Raw genomic sequence first — 23,813 nt, 5'->3', positions numbered from 1 at the left:
CCCGGACGCCCGAGCGCCCCGCCCCCGCGCGGGCGATGCCGAGCGGCGCGGCGGGCTGAGGGGCCCGGCAGGGCGCACAGAGGAGCGGGCCGCGGTGGTGAGCGGCGGAGCGCGGCCGCGCCATGGGCTTCCTGCACCAGCTGCAGCTGCTGCTCTGGAAGAACGTGACGCTGAAGCGCCGGAGCCCGGTGAGCCTCGTCGCCCGCTCGCCAGCCGGAGGCCGCGCGCCCGGGTCCACGGCGCGCTCCCCGCGCGTACGTGAGGCGCGGGCGCGGGCCGAGCCCCCTTCCTGCAGCCCGGCTCTGCTGGTCTCCGGCCTCGGGGAGGGTCTCGGCGGTGCCAGCGCGCCGCCCGCGCCCACTGACACTCGCGGCGCTCGGCTGAGTCACGGGCGGACGCCCTCCGCAGCGCTCGCGGGCCGGCTGCGCGGGGGTGGGGGGTGGGGGTGGGGGCTGCTGGCCCCCAGGACTCAGGCTCCCGGGAGGTCCTGGTTCCCAGGATCTAGCGCTGGCCAGGGGCACTCCATCCAGCACAGAGGCTTCCTGGGCCCGGACCCACCCCTGGTAGCCCTGCAGAGACCTGTCCCTTCCCTCCCTTCACCCGCCCTCTGCCCTTGGGCAGACGCCTGAGGCCCAAGTTGGTTCCAGGCAGCCGCCACCTCCACCTCCTCTTCCTCTCCTCCGCACCTCTCCTGGCACATCTACAACCCTGGCTTCTGCCTTCTCACCATGGAGAACGACCTTGTGCCAGCCTAGGCCAGCATCCCAGCACCCTTTTGTCCTTTGGGACAAGTTCTCCCTAAGGCTGATCCACACTCTGAATCCTCCAGCCCCAGGGCTCTCTGGGATGGGTCTCTCTAAGTGGAGCTGTGACCACCTGGTTCTTCAGAATTTCCCAGGGCAGCCAGGACACGAGCCCTGTCAGGGCAGGATTCCTAGGTGGGGAGCAGGGCTGGGGCATGGATGTCCTGGTCCTCAGCTGCTCGTTCCTGCTCTGGCCCTGGGGAGGACAGGTGCAGCACAGGAGCCGGAGGGAGACCTGAGCCAGCTTGGGTTTCTGAAGCCCTCGGGATTTTCCAGCACAGGCCACAGAGTGGTGGGGGTTCTAAGGAGGAGGTGGCATCCTTTGGCCCACCCTGGGCACCAGGAACCCTTGGGTAGCACCAGCTCCTGCCTACATTCCTCCTTGAGAGGGGCTTCAAAGTACACAATGGGAAACTGGTGGACAGGCTGTACACAGGGTGGGGTAGTCGTGGTCATTACAGCGTATAGGATTCCTCTGGGCACCTGGCCCTGGCTGGGAGCCACATCCTGCCCACAGTGCCTAGGGCTGGTGGCATGGGGTCTGGAGGATTAGGCCACAGATCTAGCTATTGGGTCCCTGCAGACAGCAGGATCTGGCTGGGGGAAGAAGGGGCAGGCTGTAGGTTCATATTAGTATTAGCCCCAGGGCATTTGTCAGGAAGGCCCCCCCCCAGGGCTTAAGAGCAGACAATGAGATGTGGGTCTGGCATCCACTGGGGACCCCAAGGCTCAGGGAAGGGAGCAGTAGCTTATGGGACTACCTGAGAAGCAGGGGGAAGTGCTCAGGAGAGGTCCCAGCCTAGGTTGGGCTGTCTCCCCAGACCTTTCCAGGTCCCCCACCCTACAGCACCCCCAGAGGCCCCTGGGCCACAGTGGAGGACCCCAGTCTGTGGCTGTGGCCAATGAGGATCTCTTTCTCCAGGAGAGCTGAGTCGTTGCTGGGCTTGCATGTGGGGCTGGGGCTGGCTGGACACCAGGCACTCGCCCTTTGGATCCCCAGTTTCCCAGAAAGGGTCTTGGGCATTGGAGCTGGACTTCTGGGGCTGGGTTTGGACAGGTGGAGGCTTGGTCTTGTCTGCTGTGTACCATGCTGGGAACAGGGGTACGCATGTGCAAACCTCAGGGTTGAGGGCAGGAATCCAGGACCTCTGCCCTGCATGCCTCCTCCTCCCAGGGACTGTGCCTCAAGTCACCTGCCTGAGATTGAGGCCTGTCCACTCCTAGTTAGGAGATGTGGGTCCACTTGGGGCCCGAGGCTGCCCATGGTGGAGGAAGGAAATCAAATCACCAGGTAGCTGGGCAAAAGGCCACAGCATCACCCTTGAGTCCCCCTGTCTTTGCCCTTGTCACAATAGTCATCAGACTTTGGGTGGGGGGTGGGCATCTGGACCCTGAGACAATGTTTACACACATTTGGGGGAGAGAGGTTGGCCACCTTCAGGAGCCCAGGTGGGGCACCCAGGTGGTGCTGGACCTGTGCCTCCTGTCTGCCAGCTAGGACTCTCCTCCTCCTGGCAGCTCATGCAGGACCGTTGCTATAGCAATGGGGGAGGCAGCTGTGGCCTGTTGCTGCAGTTACAGTGGCAGAGGTGCCCAGTGGCTGGCAGGTGTGGGTGGGGCTGGCACCTGGCTGTGACCCCTGCTTCCAGCCACCTTTGCTCTGGGGTGCCCACACTGCCTCCTTGGACTGTCCTGGACTCCATCTGGCTCAGGGAAGGGGTGGAGGCTGGCACAGGCTGGGGCGAGTGTGGGGTGTGGACACAGCATGGTGTTCTGGATCACAGAGCACTATTGTCCAAGCACAGTGGACACTGCCGGGGACGGGGGCCCAGCCTAGCCACACACAACACTGCTGGAGGCCTGGTCTTTTTTGGTGTGGGGGTGAGGACAAAGGAAATTGATGCCTCTGAGAAGATCCAGGGGGGCAGGCCCAGGCCCTCTGTCTTGTGGCTCTCAGGGCTGGTCTACAGGGCTCCCTAAGAACACTGGCTGTCTTGCACCCTCCCTGAGCTGGAAACCTGACAAGGAAACCTGGGCCCTGGGGTTCTCAGGCATGTTTCCCTGACCCAGAGCAGGTCCCACGAGGCTCCCCTTGCAGCCTGGCTTCAGGTAGCAGGAGGTGTCATTGAGGCCATGGTGGAAGCAGTGCCTTGGCCTCAGGGCTGGGGCTGTCAGATCCTGGCCAGGTCTCCCCAGAGGCTCAGGGCCCTGGGCTTAGGTGGGCTTCCCTTACCCCAGGCCTCACTTCCCCAGGCTTTTGTGGGAGGGGGGGTACAAGTGTGCTGCTGCAGTGGGAGGGGGTGGCCCTGGGAATGTGTGGGAGCTACAGGCAGGAAAAGATTTTGTGTGCTACAGTGGCCTCCAAGATCCTGCCCAGGTGGCCCTGCAAGTGAGGAGGGGGATGCATATGGGTCAGAATGATCACTAGTTGGCTGACCTGGCCCTGCTGGCCCAAGGCTCCTCAGAGGACCAGTGTTCCCCAACGTGGCAAGTAGAACTCAGAACAAGGACAGGAGACCTGATTTGGGGCACCAGATAATGCTTACCTCCTGGTGCCTGGAAGGGGCTGCAACCTCGGCTGGACCTGAAAAACCTGTGCAGACCCGCAGTCCTGGTTGGGCTGGGTTGGCCTGTAGGGAGCTCAGGGACGGGTAGAGCCGACACAGTTCCCTTGTGTCCAGCCTGGGCAGGTGGTGGAGGGGAGGCCAGGCTTATGTGGTCCACCCTTTTCAGTGGGTCCTGGCCTTCGAGATCTTCATCCCACTCGTCCTCTTCTTCATCCTGCTGGGGCTGCGGCAGAAGAAGCCCACCATCTCAGTGAAGGAAGGTAAGGCAGCGGCTGGTCTGGGACACAGCGGGTGCACAGGGAGGGTCAGGTGCCCTCACTGCTTCGATTGAGCATGTGTGCTCAAATGCATGGTCCCGGCCACATCCCCTAGCTGTGCTGTGGAGGTGTGGCTGGCTGTGGCCACCGGTGGACAGCCCTGTGGCTGGCAGGCCAGGCACTCACTGTCTCCTCTGTTCTGTTTCGACCCACCTTGCCCTGCCCCTGCATGGTCTCTTGTCCTCTTCCACCGGCCGTGTGCAGTCTGTAAGTGACGGCTCAGGCGGCAGCCATGGAGGACCCTGTGGGTCTCCTGGTGCAGCTTGAGCACCCTTCCCGCTTGTATTAACAGCGCCCCCTGCCCCTGGCCCAGGACTCCTGCAGAGTTCCTTCCCTGGTCAGGAAGAGCAGTCTTACAAGGCAGTGGTGGGAAGTGATGGGGTGGTAGTGGGTATTGAAAGGCCAGGCCACTGGGCCACCACTGATGTCCTGGTCAGGCTGCTGGGCGTTTCCTCATCAGGGTATCTATGGGGTCACCTGGCCATGCCTTTTAGGGGTGGGATGCCTGGGCTAACCTGGGCTGAGTCTGGGCTAGCCTGAGCTGGGGCTGGGTCAGCCTGGATGCTTTCCCTTCAAACTCCTGCAGGCATTTGCACTCATTCTGCTAACGACCTGGCCTAGGAGGTCAGAGGTCACTGCCCAGTGGGGCCTCAGTGCTCCCCTGGTCCCTGTGGGCAATGCCACACCTGAGTTTTAGGGGGATGTGCCAGGGCATTGTGGCTGCATGGGCAGAGGAGAGAGAGACTCTGGGAGTTATAGGGGAAGGGATGGCAGGTGCCCCTTTGACCTCTGACCTGCTAGAGTCCTTTGCAGCAGAACTCTTGGCCTTAGTACAGCCAGAGGCCAGGTGTTCTGTCCTGCCACCTAACCTTTTCCTCCCTGATATCCTCTGGACTTCCCTTCTTGGCCTGTCTCCCTTCCTGACCCCTCTCCCTGTCCCCTCCAGCCTTCTACACAGCGTCTCCCCTGACTTCTGCTGGCATCCTGCCTGTTATGCAGTCGCTGTGCCCAGATGGCCAGCGGGATGAGTTTGGCTTCCTACAGTATGCCAACTCCACGTGAGTGACCCCCACCCCTGGGGAGCTGGCCACTCCCCCCACCCCATCCCAGAGGGTGACGTCCCATGGTGGTGCAGGGTCACGCAGCTGCTGGAGCGCCTCAACCGCGTGGTGGAGGAAGGCAACCTGTTCGACCCAGCACGGCCCAGCCTGGGCTCGGAGCTTGAGGCCCTGCGCCATGATCTGGAGGCCCTAAGCTCAGGTCCAGGCACCTGGGAGAGCCACTTGGATAGACCTACAGGTGCGCCCTTGGGAGTGGCTGGGGGAGGGCCTCAAACCCTGCTTTGTTACTCCGGGCAGTAGCCTAGCTCTGCTCCTGGGTCCCTGCATCTGCACGGTGCTGCTACACATGCATGTGCTCTGGGGGGCCTTGCCAAACTGCCTGCTGTGGTTGCTGAGTCTTGGTGCTCTGCCCAGGGTAGTGCTAACCTTTCAGCTTCATCTTCCTGCCTGTCCAGTGTCCTCCTTCTCTCTGGACTCGGTGGCCAGGGACCCACGGGAACTCTGGCGTTTCCTGATGCAGAACCTCTCGCTGCCCAACAGCACGGCCCAGGCCCTCCTGGCTGCCCATGTGGACCCGCCTAAGGTGAGATGGGGCACACATCAGCAGTGGGCACAGCACTGGCCTAGAGCCACCCCCACCTAGCCCATGCCCCCCTCCCCAACCTGAGTTCCCCACTTTGTGGGGAAGGGGGTGCAAGGGCAGCCAAGCCATCCTCAGGGCTCAACCCCCAACTGAGGCCCCTCCCTCCACCCTCAGGTCTATCACCTGCTTTCTGGCCCTTTGTCTGCCCTGCATGGGGAGTCAGGCTTCCCTAGGGATCAGGTGCCTTGGAGCAGCCCGGGAAGCAATCCCCTACTGCGGATGGAGGTGAGGGGCCTGTCCCTGGGATGGGAGGTGTCAGCCTGCCCAGTGGGTGAGGAAAGGGCCCTCCTTGGTCATTGCAACACTTTCTGGGAGTTTGTGGCTGGCATGGGGATGGGGAGGAGGCAAATGGTGACATATGTTTCCCCTACACCATGGTACCTAGAAGCCCTGGAGCTGCTACAGTGGTTGGGCAGGGTGAGGCCGAGGCCATCTTGCCTGGTCTGCTCTTGGTTGGGGTAGAGTCCCTTTGTGGCCCCAGCTGTCCTCTGTACCTCTCCCCTCAGGAGCTGCTGCTGGCCCCTGCCTTCCTGGAGCAACTCACATGTTCCCCAGGCTCTGGGGAGCTGGGCCAGATCCTCACCATGCCTGAGGGTCAGCAGACAGCTCTTCAGGGCTACCGGGACACTATCTGCAGTGGGAAGGCTGCAGCTCGTGCCCAGCGCTTTAGTTGGTTGGCTGCTGAGCTCCGGAACCAGCTGGACCTGGCCAAGATCTCCCAGCAGGTGAGGCCCTGCCTCCCAGCTGACCAGGCTAGAGGTGGTGCTGGGTCTTTGAAGTCCTGGGGAAGTTTCTGTTGTCAGGCAGTGATGGGATGGTGCTATGGCTGGCCATCTAGTGTCCCCCCAACCGTGATTCACGTACCCTGTGCCTCTCCCACCCCAGCCTCTATCTCTGGCCTGTGGTCAGCCTTCCTGCACCCCAGGCTGCAGGCCTTCCTTCCCCAGCTGTGTCCTTTGATGGTGTGTCCTCTCTGTTCCATCTTGACTTTACCCACCCACTGGTAGCCACCCCCACCTAGCCCATGCCCCCCTCCCCAGCCTGAGTTGCACTGTGTGCCCCATCTTCCCCCAGCTGGGCCTGGATGCCCCCAACAGCTCCGACTCCCAGCAGCAGGCACCATCCCCTCGGAGGCTGCAGGCACTTTTAGGGGATCTGCTGGATGCCCAGAAGGTTCTGCAGGACGTGGATGTCCTGTCAGCCCTGGCTCTGCTGCTGCCCCAGGGTGCCTGCGCCGGCCGGGCCCCAGTGCCTTCAGCTGGTGGCCCGAGTGGTTCGGCCAATGGTACTGGAGTGGGTGCAGGTGCAGTCTCCAACAACACAGCAGAGGAAGGCCCCCCGGCAGCGGCAGCCCCGGCCTCCACAGACACACTGCAGGGCCAGTGCTCCGCCTTTGTGCAGCTCTGGGCAGGTCTGCAGCCCATCCTGTGTGGGAACAACCGGTAGGTCAGTGGAGGGTCAGTGAGGACATGTGGGACAGTGCTCCTCATGACCTGGTCCTGACACATGGCCCTCCCTCTTGACATCTCTTGGTGCCCTGCCTCACGTCTAAGCCCTGACTAGATGTCCACCCTGACTCCCTGCCCCACTCCTAAGCCCCCTGTCCAGACCACAATACCTCACCCACCCCTTATGCCCTGTCCCCCGGCCTGTGCCAGCACTATTGAGCCAGAGGCGCTGCGGAGGGGCAACATGAGCTCCCTGGGCTTCACAAGCAAGGAGCAGCGGAACTTGGGACTTCTTGTGCACCTCATGACCAGCAACCCCAAAATCCTATATGCACCCGCAGGCTCCGAGGCTGACCGTGTCATCCTCAAGGTGCGCAGGTCTGGCGTGCTGGTGCGTGAGCTGTGATTTCACACGGGCAGGAGCCCAAGGCTGGGTGGCGGGCTCTGCAGGCCTGGGACTTCTGCAGAGGTGGGTCAGTAGGACGGGGATGGTAGGGCTGCATTTCCTGCAGCTCCATGCAGGACACGGTGCACAGACCCTGGAGCACTGAAGTGGAGTTCAGGGATTCAAGGTACAGAGGCATTTGGGTGCTTGGATGCCCTGGCGGGGCTGGTCTGCCTTGTGTCCCCTGTTGATTGGGCATGACTAGAGCAGGGCAGTTCTGGTGGGTGCGAGATACCTCTGAGGATTCCCAGAGCAGCATCCTGTGGGTGGTGTGTTTGGAGCAAGATCCTGTCTGGAATAGTGGAGGCCAGGGCTGAAAATTGACCTGACAGGGTCCTGGGCACAGAGGGCTTCTAGGACAGAAGGGCAGGAGCTTCCAGGAGTGCTGCCAGAGCAGTCTTGGGCATCAGGGAAGGCCAGTCGTCTCTTGGGGAGGTGGAAGAGCAGAGAGGATCCCCATACTGCTGGGCTCCTTCCTGGAGCCCCATGCCCTCACTGTCTGCAGGCCAACGAGACTTTCGCCTTTGTGGGCAACGTGACTCACTACGCCCAGGTCTGGCTCAACATCTCTGCGGAGATCCGCAGCTTCTTGGAGCAGGGTGGTCTGCAGCAGCATCTGCACTGGCTACGGCAGGTGCTGTGTGTGCCCCGTGGGGACAGGGAAGTGACCTGGCACGTTGTGGGGTGGGGGAGACCCTTTCTCCCTGGGATGGTAGGCTGCGGCCACCCTCTGAGCTGGCCTTCCACCCCCAGTATGTGGAAGAGCTGCGGCAGCGCCCCGAAGCACTGAACCTGTCGTTGGAGGATCTGCCACCGGCCCTGCGCCAGGACAACTTCTCGCTGCCAAACGGCACAGCCCTCCTACAGCAGCTGGACACAATTGACAATGCAGCTTGCGGCTGGATCCAGTTCATGTCCAAGGTTGGGTGGAGTCCGGCTGCTCGGCCCCCTCCATCCCCCCCCCATTCTATGCCCAGGGCGGGCTCTAACGATACCTCCCCCAGGTGAGCGTGGACATCTTCAAGGGCTTTCCGGACGAGGAGAGCATAGTCAACTACACGCTCAACCAGGCCTACCAGGACAATGTCACCGTGTTTGCCAGTGAGCTGCCACTCAGCTGGGGAGTCCTAACCGCGTTCCTCCTGCCGGCTCCTCCTCCTGCCTTACCCAGTGCCCGCTCCCGCTGCTCTGCCCGCCTTGGCCCTGTCCTTTGCCGCCCAGTCCAGCCTTACTAAGGCACCGCCCCCGCCGCCCCCTTCCTCCAGCCCCGCCCACCTCCCTGACCCCAGCCCTCGAGCCCACCTGCCGCTGTCCCCAGGTGTGATCTTCCAGACGCGCAAGGATGGCTCTCTGCCGCCGCACGTGCACTATAAGATCCGCCAGAACTCCAGTTTCACCGAGAAGACCAACGAGATCCGCCGCGCCTACTGGCGGCCCGGGCCCAACACGGGCGGCCGCTTCTACTTCCTCTACGGCTTCGTCTGGATCCAGGGTGAGGGGCCGAGCGGCCGAGGTGGGGCACACATGGGTCCACGCGGGACTCAGAGACCCCTGACGGCTGCCCCCACCCGCAGACATGATGGAGCGCGCCATCATCAACACCTTCGTGGGGCACGATGTGGTGGAGCCCGGCAACTACGTGCAGATGTTCCCCTACCCCTGCTACACGCGCGACGAGTGAGTGGCGAGCGGGCGGCTGGTGGACCCTCAAGCCAGAGCCGCGCTCACGCCTGTGCCCTCCTCCAGCTTCCTGTTTGTCATTGAGCATATGATGCCTCTCTGCATGGTGATCTCCTGGGTGTACTCAGTGGCCATGACCATCCAGCACATAGTGGCTGAGAAGGAGCACCGCCTCAAGGAGGTGAGGGCCTGGGCACCTTCGGGCAGCCCCCTCGGGGGCTGGGCTGGACAGGATGGTCCCTTTCTGTGCACTACCCCAAGGGGCCTTGCCTGCTGCCCGCCAACCACAGGTGATGAAGACCATGGGCCTCAACAACGCGGTGCACTGGGTGGCCTGGTTCATCACTGGCTTCCTGCAGCTGTCCATCTCTGTGACGGCACTCACTGCCATCCTCAAGTACGGCCAGGTGCTCATGCACAGCCATGTGCTCATCATCTGGCTCTTCCTGGCCGTGTATGCCGTGGCCACCATCATGTTCTGGTGAGCACTGGCAGGGGGAGGTCACCCAAAGTGTCATACACACCCTCTTGGGGCTGCTCTAGGCCCCACAGGAGTGTGCCGGGGGGCTTTGGGCACAGTGCTGAAGGTCCTATGGCCACACCCGTCAGCTTCCTGGTGTCGGTGCTGTACTCCAAGGCCAAGCTGGCCTCAGCCTGTGGTGGCATCATCTACTTCCTAAGCTACGTGCCCTACATGTATGTGGCTATCCGCGAGGAGGTGGCCCACGACAAGATCACTGCCTTTGAAAAGTGCATTGCGGTGAGGGCCCTGGGTGGATGGGACAGTTGGGGTGGGGTAGGGTGGACACAGCCCGCCACTGACACTGCTGTCTTCACAGTCCCTGATGTCCACCACAGCCTTTGGCCTGGGCTCCAAGTACTTTGCCCTGTATGAGGTGGCAGGTGTGGGCATCCAGTGGCACACATTCAGCCAGTCTCCAGTGGAAGGTGATGACTTCAACCTGCTCCTTGCTGTCACCATGCTGATGGTGGATGCAGTTGTGTATGGTGTACTCACCTGGTACATTGAGGCTGTGCACCCAGGTACAGGCCCACCTGAGAGGGGCTGGAGGTGGGGAACCCAGCAGTGGTGGGGCCAGGTCTGTGCTTCCTCTCAAATGCAGCAGGGGCAGCTCCCTGGGTGGACAAATGGCCCATGCAGTGGATGGTCACCCCAGGTCTTAGGTCAGCCTCCCCATCTCTCCCCAACACCCAGGCATGTATGGGCTGCCCCGGCCCTGGTACTTCCCACTGCAGAAGTCCTACTGGCTAGGCAGTGGGCGGACAGAGGCCTGGGAGTGGAGCTGGCCTTGGACACGTGCCCCCCGCCTCAGCATCATGGAGGAGGACCAGGCCTGTGCCATGGAGAGCCGGCGCTTTGGTGAGGCTGGTACCAGAATGTTGGCTGGGGTGGGTGCCCTTGGGGTAATCCTCTGCCCCACTGACCCCCAGCCCTGGTGCAGAGGAGACTCGTGGAATGGAAGAAGAGCCCACGCACCTGCCCCTGGTTGTGTGTGTGGACAAGCTCACCAAGGTCTATAAGAACGACAAGAAGCTGGCCTTGAACAAGCTGAGCCTCAACCTCTACGAGAACCAGGTCGTCTCCTTCCTGGGCCACAACGGGGCAGGCAAGACCACCACCATGTGAGTAGGGACAGGGGAGCTTAACCAGGGTGGGATCCCTGCCAGGGGTGATGGGTCATGACCCTGTCCACCACCCAGGTCCATCCTGACTGGCTTGTTCCCACCAACCTCTGGCTCGGCCACCATCTATGGGCATGACATCCGCACGGAGATGGACGAAATCCGCAAGAACCTGGGCATGTGTCCCCAGCACAATGTGCTCTTTGACCGCCTCACGGTGGAAGAGCACCTCTGGTTCTACTCACGGCTCAAGAGCATGGCGCAGGAAGAGATCCACAAGGAGATGGACAAGTGGGTGGGCACAGGGAGGGTGGGGCGTGGAACCTGAGGCAGGGCTCTCCAGAGTCCCAGGCCATTGCCTTCCTATCTGGTCCCCAGGATGATCGAGGACCTGGAGCTCTCCAATAAACGGCACTCACTGGTGCAGACACTGTCGGGCGGCATGAAACGCAAGCTCTCTGTGGCCATAGCCTTTGTGGGCGGCTCCCGCGCCATCATCCTGGATGAGCCCACTGCGGGTGTGGACCCTTACGCTCGTCGGGCCATCTGGGACCTCATTCTGAAGTATAAGCCGGGTGAGTGGAAAACCAAGCTGGCACGGGCAGATGGGGGTACCCCTGCCCACTCTGACCCACCCCTGACCCCAGGTCTGGACCTCCCTGCAGGCCGCACCATCCTGCTGTCCACCCACCACATGGATGAGGCTGACCTGCTGGGGGACCGCATCGCCATCATCTCCCACGGGAAGCTCAAGTGCTGTGGTTCCCCCCTCTTCCTCAAGGGCGCCTACGGCGATGGGTACCGCCTCACACTGGTCAAGCGGCCTGCTGAGCCGGGGGCACCCCAAGGTCTGTGTTGAGGCTGTCTGAACTGGACTTGGGTCACCCCTGCCCAGGACCCCCCACCTGGGACCCCATGGTAAAGAGGTGAACCCTCACCATCACTCTGTGAGGCTTGGGATGCCAGGGTCCTGGTCCCCTCCTCATCCCCCCATCTTGACCTGGTTCCCACCACAGGTCCCTCTTCCTTAGTCTCCTTGTGTATCCCCTCTCTGCTTCATCTCCCTTCCAGAGCCAGGTCTGGCACCCAGTCCCCCAGGCCGGGCACCCCTGAGCAGCTGTTCGGAGCCTCAGGTGTCCCAGTTCATCCGCAAGCACGTGGCCTCCTGCCTCCTGGTCTCCGACACCAGCACTGAGCTCTCCTACATCCTGCCCAGTGAGGCTGCCAAGAAGGGGGCCTTCGAGCGCCTCTTCCAGGTGTGGGGCAGAGCACAGGGTCAGATCAGGGGCCAGGCCAGTGGGGGAGGTGGGCGTACCCCTTCCCTGTGTGTCCACCTGCCTGGCCTCACTCTGCCCCTTCACAGCACCTGGAGCACAGTCTGGATGCACTGCACTTGAGCAGCTTTGGGCTGATGGACACCACCTTGGAGGAGGTATTCCTCAAGGTGTCGGAGGAGGACCAGTCACTGGAGAACAGCGAGGCTGGTGAGAGGCCCCGGAGCTACCGGCAGCCTGCTTCACCCCACAGGGCCTGACCTGGAATATTGGGGAATCCTGGGTGGGAATGAGAGGCCAGGACTTCCCAAGGTCAGCTTGTGGCCCCAGAGGGTGGGCATGGTGCCACAGGTCCTGGATAGGTGTATGAGCTAGGAGCTGGGGTCATGGGTGGATAGCAGAGGCTGAGGGGGTGGGCAAGCCTTGGGGGCATCAGCCTTCAGTCTTTGCCCCCCTCTCTGTCCCCTCCTTTGTGGCAGATGTGAAGGAGTCCAGGAAGGATGTGCTTCCTGGGCCAGAGGGCCTATTGTCCAGGGAGGGTCAGCCTGGCAACCTGGCCCAGTGCTCAGAGCTGGCCCAGTCACAGGTGTCACTGCAGTCTGTGTCCTCGGTGGGCTCTGCCCGTGGTGATGAGGGAGCCGGCTATGCTGATGTCTGTGGCGACTACCGCCCGCTCTTGGACAACCTGCAGGACCCAGACAACATCAGCCTGCAAGGTGTGGCCGGGAGGGCCAGGCTGGGTGGGCCCCGGGTGCTGGGCCTGCACACTCAGGCCCCTCTCTGCACAGAGGCAGAAGCGGAGGCCCTCATACGGGTGGGCCAGGGCAGCCGCAAGCTGGAAGGCTGGTGGCTGAAGGTGCGGCAGTTCCACGGGCTCCTGGTCAAGCGCTTCCACTGTGCCCGCCGCAACTCCAAAGCTCTCTGCTCGCAGATCCTGCTGCCTGCCCTCTTCGTCTGTGTGGCCATGACTGTGGCCCTCTCTGTCCCTGAGATCGGTATGGCTGCCTGGCTCGCTGGGGGGCAGACTGGTGTGCAGCCCTGGTCTGGGTTTGGCTCTACCCTCTCCCAGGGTCCCTAGGGATGTCCCATCTGGACCCCACTGGGCCCTGGTCGGAGTGCTGCCTCCTGGAGCTCAGACCCAAGCTTAGGCCCTCTGGGTGTTAGGAAGGGAACAGGCCTGGGCTGGCAGGCGGTGGGAACCTGCTCAGGACTCCTGCTCACCTGCCAGGTGACCTGCCCCCGCTGGTCCTGTCGCCCTCCCAGTACCACAACTATACCCAGCCCCGAGGCAACTTCATCCCCTATGCCAACGAGGAGCGCAGGGAGTACCGGTGAGGCCTGCTCCACGGGAGGCAAGGGGTGAGGGGAGACGGTGTCCCCATCCCACTCATACAGTGGCATCCCCAGGCTGCGACTGTCACCAGATGCCAGCCCCCAGCAGCTGGTAGGCACGTTCCGGCTGCCCTCCGGAGTGGGTGCCACCTGCGTGCTCAAGTCTCCCGCCAACGGCTCGCTGGGGCCCACACTGAACCTGAGCAGCGGGGAGTCCCGCCAGCTGGCCGCGCGGTTCTTCGACAGCATGTGCCTGGAGTCCTTCACACAGGGGCTGCCCCTGTCCAACTTCGTGCCACCCCCACCCTCACCTGCCCCGTCTGACTCCCCCGTGTCCCTGGATGAGGACCCGCTCCAGGCCTGGAACACCTCCCTGCCACCCACTGTAGGACCAGGTACTGGCTCGTGGGGGCTGCTGGGCACACAGGACACCAGGGGTGTGTCTCACTGTGCCACACTGCCCACAGAGACGTGGACATCCGCACCCTCCCTGCCACGCCTGGTGCGGGAGCCGGTCCGCTGCACTTGCTCTGCACAGGGCACCGGCTTCTCCTGCCCCAGCAGCGTGGGCGGGCACCCGCCCCAGATGCGCGTGGTCACAGGAGACATCCTAACAGACATCACAGGCCACAACGTCTCCGAGTACCTGCTCTTTACCTCTGACCGCTTCCGGCTGCACCGGTGAGCCAGTGGGAGTGCTGTCCTGGAGGGCTGTTGGCTGCTGCCTGCTTGGCCTCACTGCCCCTCTACCCACGTGCCCAGGTATGGGGCCATCACCTTTGGCAATGTCCAGAAGTCCATCCCAGCCTCATTTGGTGCCCGGGCCCCGCCCATGGTGCGGAAGATTGCAGTGCGCAGGGTGGCCCAGGTGAGCTCTGGTCTGAGATCTCACAGTGGGCAGCTTCCATCTGAGTGCCCAGGCTCAGGGCCTCTCTGAGCCGCCCGTCCTTCCTCAGGTGCTCTACAACAACAAGGGCTACCACAGCATGCCCACCTACCTGAACAGCCTGAACAATGCCATCCTCCGCGCCAACCTGCCCAAGAGCAAGGGCAGCCCCGCGGCCTACGGTGAGCTGGGCGGTCGGGGCTGGGCGGGCTGGGGCGGAGCAGGGCTTGAAGCTGCTGTCCCTGTGTACAGGCATCACTGTCACCAACCACCCCATGAACAGGACCAGTGCCAGCCTCTCCCTGGATTACCTGTAGGTGGGGCAGGGCCGGGTGGGACAGGTGGGCAGAGCAGCCCTGAGCCAGGGCCTGAGCCCCTCCTCCCCTAGGCTGCAGGGTACAGATGTGGTCATCGCCATCTTCATCATTGTGGCCATGTCGTTCGTGCCGGCCAGCTTTGTGGTCTTCCTCGTGGCTGAGAAGTCCACCAAAGCCAAGCACCTGCAGTTCGTCAGTGGCTGCAACCCCGTCATCTACTGGTTGTCCAACTACGTGTGGGACATGGTGCGCCCTGCTCACTGCTTTCCGACCCTTGTCCCCATCCCTCGCCTGCCCACCCTCCGCCTGCCCATCCCCCACCTGCCCATCCCCCACCTGCCCATCCCTCACCTGCCCATCCCCCACCTGCCCATCCCTCACCTGCCCATCCCTCACCTGCCCATCCCTCACCTGCCCTGCCTTTTCAGCTCAACTACCTGGTGCCAGCCACCTGCTGCATCCTCATCCTGTTTGTGTTCGACCTGCCGGCCTACACGTCCCCCACCAACTTCCCTGCGGTGCTCTCCCTGTTCCTGCTCTATGGGTAAGGGGCAACGTGCAAGGGTGGAGGCGGGTAGGGCCAGTGCCACCCATGACCCCGCCTGCCTGTCCGCAGGTGGTCCATCACACCCATCATGTACCCGGCCTCCTTCTGGTTCGAGGTCCCCAGCTCAGCCTACGTGTTCCTCATCGTCATCAACCTCTTCATTGGCATCACGGCCACTGTGGCCACCTTCTTGCTGCAGCTTTTTGAGCATGACAAGGTAGGTGGGCGGGCAGCAGCGTGCAGTGGGGCAGGCCTGGGGGCAGCAGCACTGAGGCTTGCCTGGGCCCCTAGGACCTGAAGGTGGTCAACAGTTACCTGAAAAGCTGCTTCCTCATCTTCCCCAACTACAACCTGGGCCACGGGCTCATGGAGATGGCCTACAACGAGTACATCAATGAATACTACGCCAAGATCGGTGAGGCCCGCATCGGGGGCATGGGCAGCCGTGCATCCAGCAGGGCCCCAGAACCTAGGGAGTGCAGGGTGGGGTGGCTGGGGCCCAGGCCCTGCACAGCAGCTGAGTCCACTGCCCACAGGCCAGCTGGACAAGATGAAGTCCCCATTTGAGTGGGACATTGTCACGCGTGGGCTGGTGGCCATGACAGTCGAAGGCTTTGTGGGCTTCCTTCTCACCATCATGTGCCAGTACAACTTCCTGAGACAGCCACAGTGAGTCCTGGGCAGCAGCAGGGCAGGTGGCCTGACCAGCTTGCCTATCCTGCCCTGGCTGAAGCAAGAGGGGGCTGAGTGGACACTGGTGGGGATGGGTGGCCGGGGAGATGGCCTGGACAGGCACTTCCCACCCTGATCCCACAGACGCATGCCAGTGTCCACCAAACCTGTCGAGGACGACGTGGATGTGGCCAGTGAGCGGCAGCGAGTGCTTCGTGGGGATGCTGACAATGACATGGTCAAGATTGAGAACCTGACCAAGGTGGGCCCTGGGCAGTGGGAGGGTGATAGCCTTGAGAAGGGCAGACATAGGGGAGGGGAGGCCGTGGCTCATCAGGGCCGTGGAAGCAGGGCCGTGGAAGCAGGGCGGGGGCCAGGCGGACTGGCCTGGTTCCTCTGCCAGGTGTACAAGTCCCGGAAGATTGGCCGCATCCTGGCTGTGGACCGTCTGTGCCTGGGCGTGCGTCCTGGCGAGTGCTTTGGCCTCCTGGGTGTCAACGGAGCGGGCAAGACCAGCACCTTCAAGATGCTGACTGGTGACGAGAGCACCACAGGGGGCGAGGCCTTTGTGAACGGGCACAGGTGCGCTGGGGCGCCTGCGGGGCGGGGTGCCTGTGCCTCCCAGGTGCTGACGGGCCTGCCTCTCTAGCGTGCTCAAGGAGCTGCTCCAGGTCCAGCAGAGCCTCGGCTACTGCCCGCAGTTTGACGCCCTGTTCGACGAGCTCACAGCCCGTGAGCATCTGCAGTTGTACACGCGGCTGCGCGGCATACCCTGGAAGGATGAGGCGCGGGTGAGGGCCACGGGGCAGGGTGGCTGGTGGGCGCCGTGGGCGCGGTGGACGCTGATTTGAGCCTGCATGGACATCTGCCTGTCAGGTAGTGAAGTGGGCTCTGGAGAAGCTAGAGCTGACCAAGTACGCGGACAAGCCGGCTGGCACCTACAGCGGCGGCAACAAACGGAAGCTATCCACTGCCATTGCGCTCATCGGGTACCCTGCCTTCATCTTCCTGGTGAGCACCGCCCTGGTCTTTTGGTGGGGGATAGGGTATCCCGCCTTGGTCTTCCTGGTGATGCCAGGTGGGATGCCAGTATAGTGGCTAAACCTGACTCCCATCCCAGGATGAGCCCACCACGGGCATGGACCCCAAGGCCCGGCGCTTCCTCTGGAACCTCATTCTCGACCTCATCAAGACAGGCCGTTCCGTGGTCTTGACGTCTCACAGGTAAGCACCCCGCCCCGCCCCTTCTTGGGCCCCTCCCGTGTGTACATGCGCGGTGTCTCCTGCAGCATGGAGGAGTGCGAGGCCCTGTGCACGCGCCTGGCCATCATGGTGAATGGACGCCTGCGCTGTCTGGGCAGCATCCAGCACCTGAAAAACAGGTGAGTCAAGGCAGATTGCTGGGTGCTTCTGGTGGGCTCCACAGGGTTCCAAGCCATGGCTCTGTCCTACCAGGTTTGGAGATGGCTACATGATTACTGTGCGCACCAAGAGCAGCCAGAATGTGAAGGACGTGGTGCGGTTCTTCAACCGGAACTTCCCGGAGGCTGTGCTCAAGGTAGGCGGGGCCTTGTGGGATTGGGGTCCCTGTCCCACCCGCAGCCCTGACCTCTCTCCAACCCCACTCCAGGAGCGACACCACACCAAGGTGCAGTACCAGCTCAAGTCGGAGCACGTCTCTCTGGCCCAGGTGTTCAGCAAGATGGAGCAGGTGGTGGGCGTGCTGGGCATCGAAGACTACTCGGTCAGCCAGACCACCCTGGACAATGTGAGCAGGCTGATGGTGGGGGCAGGGCATGCAGTGCTAGCCCAGGCCCACCCCACCCACCTGCCTGCCTCTGCCGCTAGGTGTTTGTGAACTTTGCCAAGAAACAGAGTGACAACTTGGAACAGCAAGAGACTGAGCCACCCTCAGCCCTGCAGTCCCCCCTCGGGCGCCTGCTCAGCCTGCTGAGGCCCCGATCAGCCCCCACTGAGCTACGTGCACTGGTGACAGATGAGCCAGAGGACTTGGACACAGAGGACGAGGGCCTCATCAGCTTTGAGGAGGAGAGGGTGAGCCAGCATGCCACTGTCCTTACCCCAAGGACCTTAGGACCAGGGCCGCCAGGCTAGCTGTGCAGGGACCCATGCCACTTAGGGGGGTCAGGTTCTGGGATGGAGGGGGGAATATTGGCCATGGGGATGCCTGCTGGCCAAGGTCAAGGCAGCAGAGAGGGACCTGTACCTTCCGGAGAGTGGACAGGGAAGATGGGACAGGCAGAGGAGAGAGACAGATGCAGAGCCTACAGCATGCTGGTGGCTCCAAGGACTCCAGAACAGAAGTGGGGAGCAGAAGGGATCAGAGCCTGTGGACAGGGGAGAGACACGACACAGTGGCCCCTCGAGTGGGCAGAGAGGCTGTGAAGGAGCCCAGGCTTGGAGAGATTGTCAGCTGGAGGTGGAAGCAGAGAGCCTCAGGGGAGCCTGGACCCCAGGCCAGAGGCCCAGCGTGAGCACCCTCAACCCCCAGCAGGGGTGCTGGAGGACACCTCAAGCCCAGCCTGCCTGTTCCCCACTAGGCCCAGCTCTCCTTCAACACGGACACCCTCTGCTGACTGCCAGGAGCCGTGTCAGGGATGCGACTGGGAATGGGAGTCAAGCGGTGGCTGAGGCCCTACCTATGCCCCTCGTGCCCACCGCCAGGCCCTGGAGAGGGAGGTTCAGGACCAAGGGGCTTTCTGCCTCCTCCAGCTACCACCGTCCTGAGGCCTGCCCTAATTGTGCCAAAGGCTGGCCCGGCCCTGGGTTGTGCACACCCTCACCCTGCTTTGCCTTAAACCCCTGGGGTCTGGCCCGGCCCCTCTCCTCGCCCAGCTCCACTGACCCTTCTCCGCAGCAGCCGGGTCAGGCTGGCTTCTCTTCAGCTGACCCTGATGCCACAGCCGCAGGGCCAGGGGCTGGGACTGTTCATCTATTTATTTTGCTTTAAGAAGGGGCTCCCTTGCCCTGCTGCCCAGCAGGAAGGTGGCCACCCATGGGAAGCTGTGGACATGGCTGGGGCTGCCTTGGCCGCTGGCAGAGTTGCAGTAATGGACAAGCTGGCCCTGCTGGTCAGGCGAGGGGCTAAAGCCCTCCCTGCCCCCTCCAGCTGCCTTTGCTCGCCCGCCCAGCTTGGCCACGCCCACACCCACCTGGGGGCCGGACCTGTGCAGAGCACACAGATGTTTGTTTTCAATAAATAAGCAAAACTCACAGGAGTGCGTGCCTGGGGGGTGGGGTGCTGGTGGGCCACTGGGCCCGGTTATCCGAGGGCGTTTCTGAAACGGACGGGCTGTGCTGGGCAAAGCCCTGCGGGGCCAGGTACTGGGCCGAGGTCAGCTGGGTCCACCTGGAGGAAGGGCCCAGGCCTCAGACGGAGAGGCAGGCAGGCCATCAGGGTTCCCTCCCTGCAGCCACATAGCCAGGGCCTGCACTGGGACAGCCCCTAGGTGGTGTTCATGGAGAGGCCTGTCTGGTGTGTCCACAGACAGGCTGGCAGCTGTTAGGGGAGGTCTCTGCAGAGGTGCTCACTGATGCGTCCCTGGGCCCCTGCCCATCCCATTGGGCCTGCTCCCCACCTGGCTCCCCCCACTCCAAGCCTAGTACCTACAAGGGCCTGCTGTGGTGCATGCTGGGCTGTCAATCTGGAGTTTGGAGGGGGCTTCCAGGAGAAGGTGACCTCCAGGCTGTTGCTAAAGTCCAGGTAGAAGAGAGAATAGGGAAGGGTATCCCACACGGGGCACACACAAGGGCCCCACACTGGGGCCCAGGAGCTCGGGAGCTGAGGTGGCTTCAGGTGGAGGAGAGTGGATGACAGTCCCCAAACTCTCCATGGGCTTGGCCAAGGTCAGATTCCCATCTTAGGCTATTCAAGTGCCTCCAGCAGGGCTCACAGAAACTCCCTCTGGAGGGTATTCCACTGGCACCAAGGGGTGCAGATGGGGTGGGATTGGCAGTGGGAAGGAGCAGAAGAGGAGGACAGATGTGGGTCCCTGGCATTCCTGTGAGGCCTTTGCTGTCATACCTGCAGGGCTGTCCTGAAGTCCCCAGAGGCAGTGCCCAGGGGTGAGGCTGGGTCACTGGGCTGAGGTGCCCCTGGCCCTGGGGGCAGCTCAGGAGGGGAGGAGCATGTGAAGCCTCCATGAAAGCTGGCCCCACTGGGTGGGTGCAGGGCTAGGAGAGGTGGGACTGCTGCCCACAAGGCAGGACCCTGTGGTGGCCTCCAGAGGCCCTGGGCTTCATCCTGCAACCAAATGGAGCTGAACCCTACCAGGAAGAGGATCCTGAGGTCCAGAGGGAGCGCAGCCTTCACAGCACCTGGTGAGGCCCTGTGCTGAGCCATGCCCAGCTGACTGCTGCCATTCATTAGGGACAACTTGTAACAATCCTCCACCAATGTTTTACTGAACACAAACTTGCAGAAAAGTTGGGAGAACAGTGCCCACCTGCAGGCCCTTGGCCCAGGCTCAGGAGTTTGGGACTGTGGCAGGTTGCTGGGCTCACAGCTCCATAAATACCCTTTGTTGTGCTGACCCATCTGAGAGCAGGCAGCAGTCCCAGGCTGGCAGCCTCTCGCCAGGGTGAGGATGTCGGGAGGTGACGCAGTCACCCAGCTCCCACTAGCTCCCCAGTGTTGCAGGCTTGCCCTCAATGCCTTTTTCAAAAGTTCCAGGATCCAGTCGGGAGTCACATTCCCACCTTGCCTTGCCCAGTCCTCTGCAGTAGCCTCAGTCGTCCATTCTGCCCTCAATTAAGACAGGTGTCACAAGGGCCGCCTGCACCCAGTGGTCTGGTCAATTCCTCTTATCAGACACAGGCAGAACGCGTGGCAGGAACACCGGGCGTAGGGAGGTGGGCCCAGATGTTCCTGTCCCATGGCCTGTGGTGCTACAGGTGGTTTCCTGGCCAAGATGTGGCCACTGTCTCCAGACCTGGGAAGACCATGGCAGGTGCTTCCTGACTGCAGGAACAGCCATCCACACACCAGTCACAGGGCAATGGTGGCAGGAGGGTCATTTTCTAGTATTTCCCTTTCTGCATTCATTAGCTGGCATTTTTTTAATACTCTAGTTAAGCACAATATCTTTATTTTATTTATTTACTTTTATGTGGTGCTGAGTATCGAGTATCGAACCCAGGGCCTCCCATGTGCTAGGCGAGTGCTCTACCACTGAGCCCCAACCCCAGCCCCAGCCCCAGCTGGTGTCTTTTCACCAAGAGCCCCTTGGCTTTAAAAAACACCAATGCTCAGGCTGGGGATGTGGCTCAAGTGGTAGCGCCCTTGCCTGGCATGCGAGCAGCCGGGCTTTGATCCTCAGCACCACATACAAACAAGATGCTGTGTCTGCCCCCCCAAAAAAAACACAAAAAACTAAAAAATAAATATTAAAATTCTAAAAAAAAAAAACAAAAAAAAAAACCCCACGAAAGCAGGCTTGTGGGTTTTCTAAAAATCCACATTTCCTCTCATCGCTGTCACTGTTAATTCTTTTTGTTGAGGCAGATATGCATGATTCTTATCAATTCTAATGTCACACTTCTATGTTTGCAGTTCCCTCGCAGGGGTCCTCTGTGTCCCTTTGATGGCTCCTAATCATCCTTGAGGGTGTCCTTCTCCCTGCCCTCTCAGGACCTCCCCCTTCTCCAGGGAGCCCATCTAGGTCCCCTCAGGGCTGCCCTGCCCACTCACTGGGGTGCTCACAGCAGCAGACATTACTCCTGTAGTTCTGGAGGCTGGAAGATTAGGGGGGATCCTGGTGAGCGGCTCTCCTGGTCCCAGACTGCAGTGTGTCCTCAGGTGGAGAGCACTATGGGGGGCAGAGCCTGAGCACCATGGGGGGCAGAGCCCGAGCACTATGGGGGGCAGAGCCCGAGCACTATGGGGGGGAGAGCCCTTGCACTATGGGGGGGAGAGCCCGAGCACTATGGGGGGGCAGAGCCTGAGCACTATGGGGGGCAGAGCCTGAGCACTATGGGGGGCAGAGCCCGAGCACCATGGGGGGCAGAGCCTGAGCACTATGGGGGGCAGAGCCTGAGCACTATGGGGGGCAGAGCCCGAGCACTATGGGGGGGCAGAGTCTGAGCACTATGGGGGGCAGAGCCCGAGCACCATGGGGGGCAGAGTCTGAGCACTATGGGGGGGAGAGTCTGAGCACTATGGGGGGCAGAGCCTGAGCACTATGGGGGGCAGAGCCCGAGCACTATGGGGGGGAGAGCCCTTGCACTATGGGGGGGAGACCCCTTGCACTATGGGGGGGAGAGCCTGAGCACTATGGGGGGCAGAGCCTGAGCACTATGGGGGGCAGAGCCTGAGCACTATGGGGGGCAGAGCCCGAGCACTATGGGGGGGAGAGCCCGAGCACTATGGGGGGGAGAGCCCGAGCACCATGGGGGGGAGAGCCCGAGCACTATGGGGGGCAGAGCCTGAGCACTATGGGGGGGAGAGCCTGAGCACTATGGGGGGCAGAGCCTGAGCACTATGGGGGGGGAGAGCCCTTGCACTATGGGGGGGGAGAGCCCTTGCACTATGGGGGGCAGAGCCCGAGCACTATGGGGGGGAGAGCCCGAGCACTATGGGGGGGAGAGCCTGAGCACTATGGGGGGGAGAGCCCGAGCACTATGGGGGGGAGAGCCCGAGCACTATGGGGGGCAGAGCCCGAGCACTATGGGGGGGAGAGCCCGAGCACCATGGGGGGCAGAGCCCGAGCACTATGGGGGGGAGAGCCCGAGCACTATGGGGGGGAGAGCCCGAGCACTATGGGGGGGGAGAGCCCGAGCACTATGGGGGGGGAGAGCCTGAGCACTATGGGGGGCAGAGCCCTTGCACTATGGGGGGGAGAGCCCGAGCACTATGGGGGGGAGAGCCCGAGCACTATGGGGGGGAGAGCCCGAGCACTATGGGGGGCAGAGCCCAAGCACATGGGGGGAAGAGCCCTTGCACTATGGGGGGGAGAGCCCGAGCACTATGGGGGGGGAGAGCCCGAGCACTATGGGGGGCAGAGCCCAAGCACATGGGGGGGAGAGCCTGAGCACTATGGGGGGGAGAGCCCTTGCACTATGGGGGGGAGAGCCTGAGCACCATGGGGGGGCAGAGCCCGAGCACTATGGGGGGCAGAGCCCAAGCACATGGGGGGGAGAGCCTGAGCACTATGGGGGGGAGAGCCCTTGCACTATGGGGGGGAGAGCCCGAGCACTATGGGGGGGCAGAGCCCGAGCACTATGGGGGATCAGAGTCTGAGCACTATGGGGGGGAGAGCCTGAGCACTATGGGGGGCAGAGCCCAAGCACATGGGGGGGAGAGCCTGAGCACTATGGGGGGGAGAGCCCTTGCACTATGGGGGGGAGAGCCTGAGCACTATGGGGGGGAGAGCCCGAGCACTATGGGGGGCAGAGCCTGAGCACTATGGGGGGGAGAGCCCTTGCACTATGGGGGGCAGAGCCCGAGCACATGGGGGGGAGAGCCCTTGCACTATGGGGGGGAGAGCCCTTGCACTATGGGGGGGAGAGCCCGAGCACTATGGGGGGCAGAGCCCGAGCACTATGGGGGGCAGAGCCCAAGCACATGGGGGGGAGAGCCCTTGCACTATGGGGGGGAGAGCCCGAGCACATGGGGGGGAGAGCCCTTGCACTATGGGGGGCAGAGCCCGAGCACTATGGGGGGGCAGAGCCTGAGCACTTGGGCCCCATCCTGCTGTGGGTCCTGAGGTGGAAAGCCTGAGCACTACGGGCTTCCCTGGGGGCACTCATCCCACTCCCAAGGGCTCTAGCCTTATCCTGATCACCTCCTAGCACTTCACCTGCCGGGACCTAAAGTGCCTGGCAGAGCCCTGGCTGTCTTTTGGGGACTGGTCTTTGGAAATAGGTTCTGGGCACTGGGTCTGCTGACCGCTGGAGGGTGTCCCTTTCTGGCAGTGCATGGACAGAGCTTGGAAGTATCTGCGCAAGTCCCACCGGCACCCCAACAGCACTCCAGACCCCTCAGCTTCTCCCCACAGATCAGTGTCCCTTCAGAGCAGAGGGGTTACCCCTATGGGGAAGGGTCTCTGGAGGGGCGGAGCTTGTGATGGATCTGTGTATCCCAGCCATGGCCTTGAGACCTCAGCCTGGGGCCTGAGGAGGATGGCCCCCAGGGGTCTGCTCTGCATGGTTGGAGAGGG

General features: G+C 62.4%; 1 protein-coding gene across 2 annotated transcripts; it reads left to right on the top strand.

Moving 5' to 3' along the window:
* On the top strand, positions 1-18,870 carry Abca2 (ATP binding cassette subfamily A member 2). 2 transcript variants are annotated; one of them, XM_078048792.1, is made up of 48 exons: positions 1-188; positions 3,537-3,630; positions 4,634-4,745; positions 4,823-4,986; positions 5,204-5,331; positions 5,506-5,616; positions 5,898-6,116; positions 6,466-6,833; positions 7,050-7,209; positions 7,790-7,918; positions 8,038-8,205; positions 8,289-8,385; positions 8,603-8,776; positions 8,859-8,961; positions 9,031-9,145; positions 9,255-9,445; positions 9,574-9,724; positions 9,804-10,008; positions 10,181-10,345; positions 10,428-10,608; positions 10,687-10,899; positions 10,987-11,183; positions 11,274-11,456; positions 11,680-11,864; positions 11,972-12,092; positions 12,362-12,598; positions 12,671-12,877; positions 13,111-13,213; positions 13,290-13,609; positions 13,682-13,895; positions 13,977-14,082; positions 14,171-14,282; positions 14,353-14,413; positions 14,489-14,663; positions 14,846-14,961; positions 15,034-15,181; positions 15,256-15,379; positions 15,501-15,633; positions 15,781-15,898; positions 16,040-16,218; positions 16,286-16,427; positions 16,513-16,647; positions 16,757-16,860; positions 16,926-17,018; positions 17,092-17,194; positions 17,267-17,404; positions 17,485-17,691; positions 18,198-18,870. In XM_078048792.1, the coding sequence occupies exons 1-48, from the start codon at positions 123-125 to the stop codon at positions 18,231-18,233; spliced, it is 7,311 nt and encodes a 2,436-aa protein (XP_077904918.1). In that variant the 5' UTR covers positions 1-122; the 3' UTR covers positions 18,234-18,870. The 2 variants fall into 2 exon arrangements, with proteins under 2 accessions (XP_077904918.1, XP_077904917.1); XM_078048791.1 differs by having other exon boundaries at positions 7,050-7,230.
* Positions 18,871-23,813: the final 4,943 nt, after the last annotated feature.

Source organism: Ictidomys tridecemlineatus, chromosome 4 (assembly GCF_052094955.1).
Source record: "Ictidomys tridecemlineatus isolate mIctTri1 chromosome 4, mIctTri1.hap1, whole genome shotgun sequence".
Classification (NCBI taxonomy): Eukaryota; Metazoa; Chordata; class Mammalia; order Rodentia; family Sciuridae; genus Ictidomys; species Ictidomys tridecemlineatus.
The sequence above is the reverse complement of the archived record's forward strand: the minus strand, read 5'-3'. Positions and strand labels throughout refer to the sequence as shown.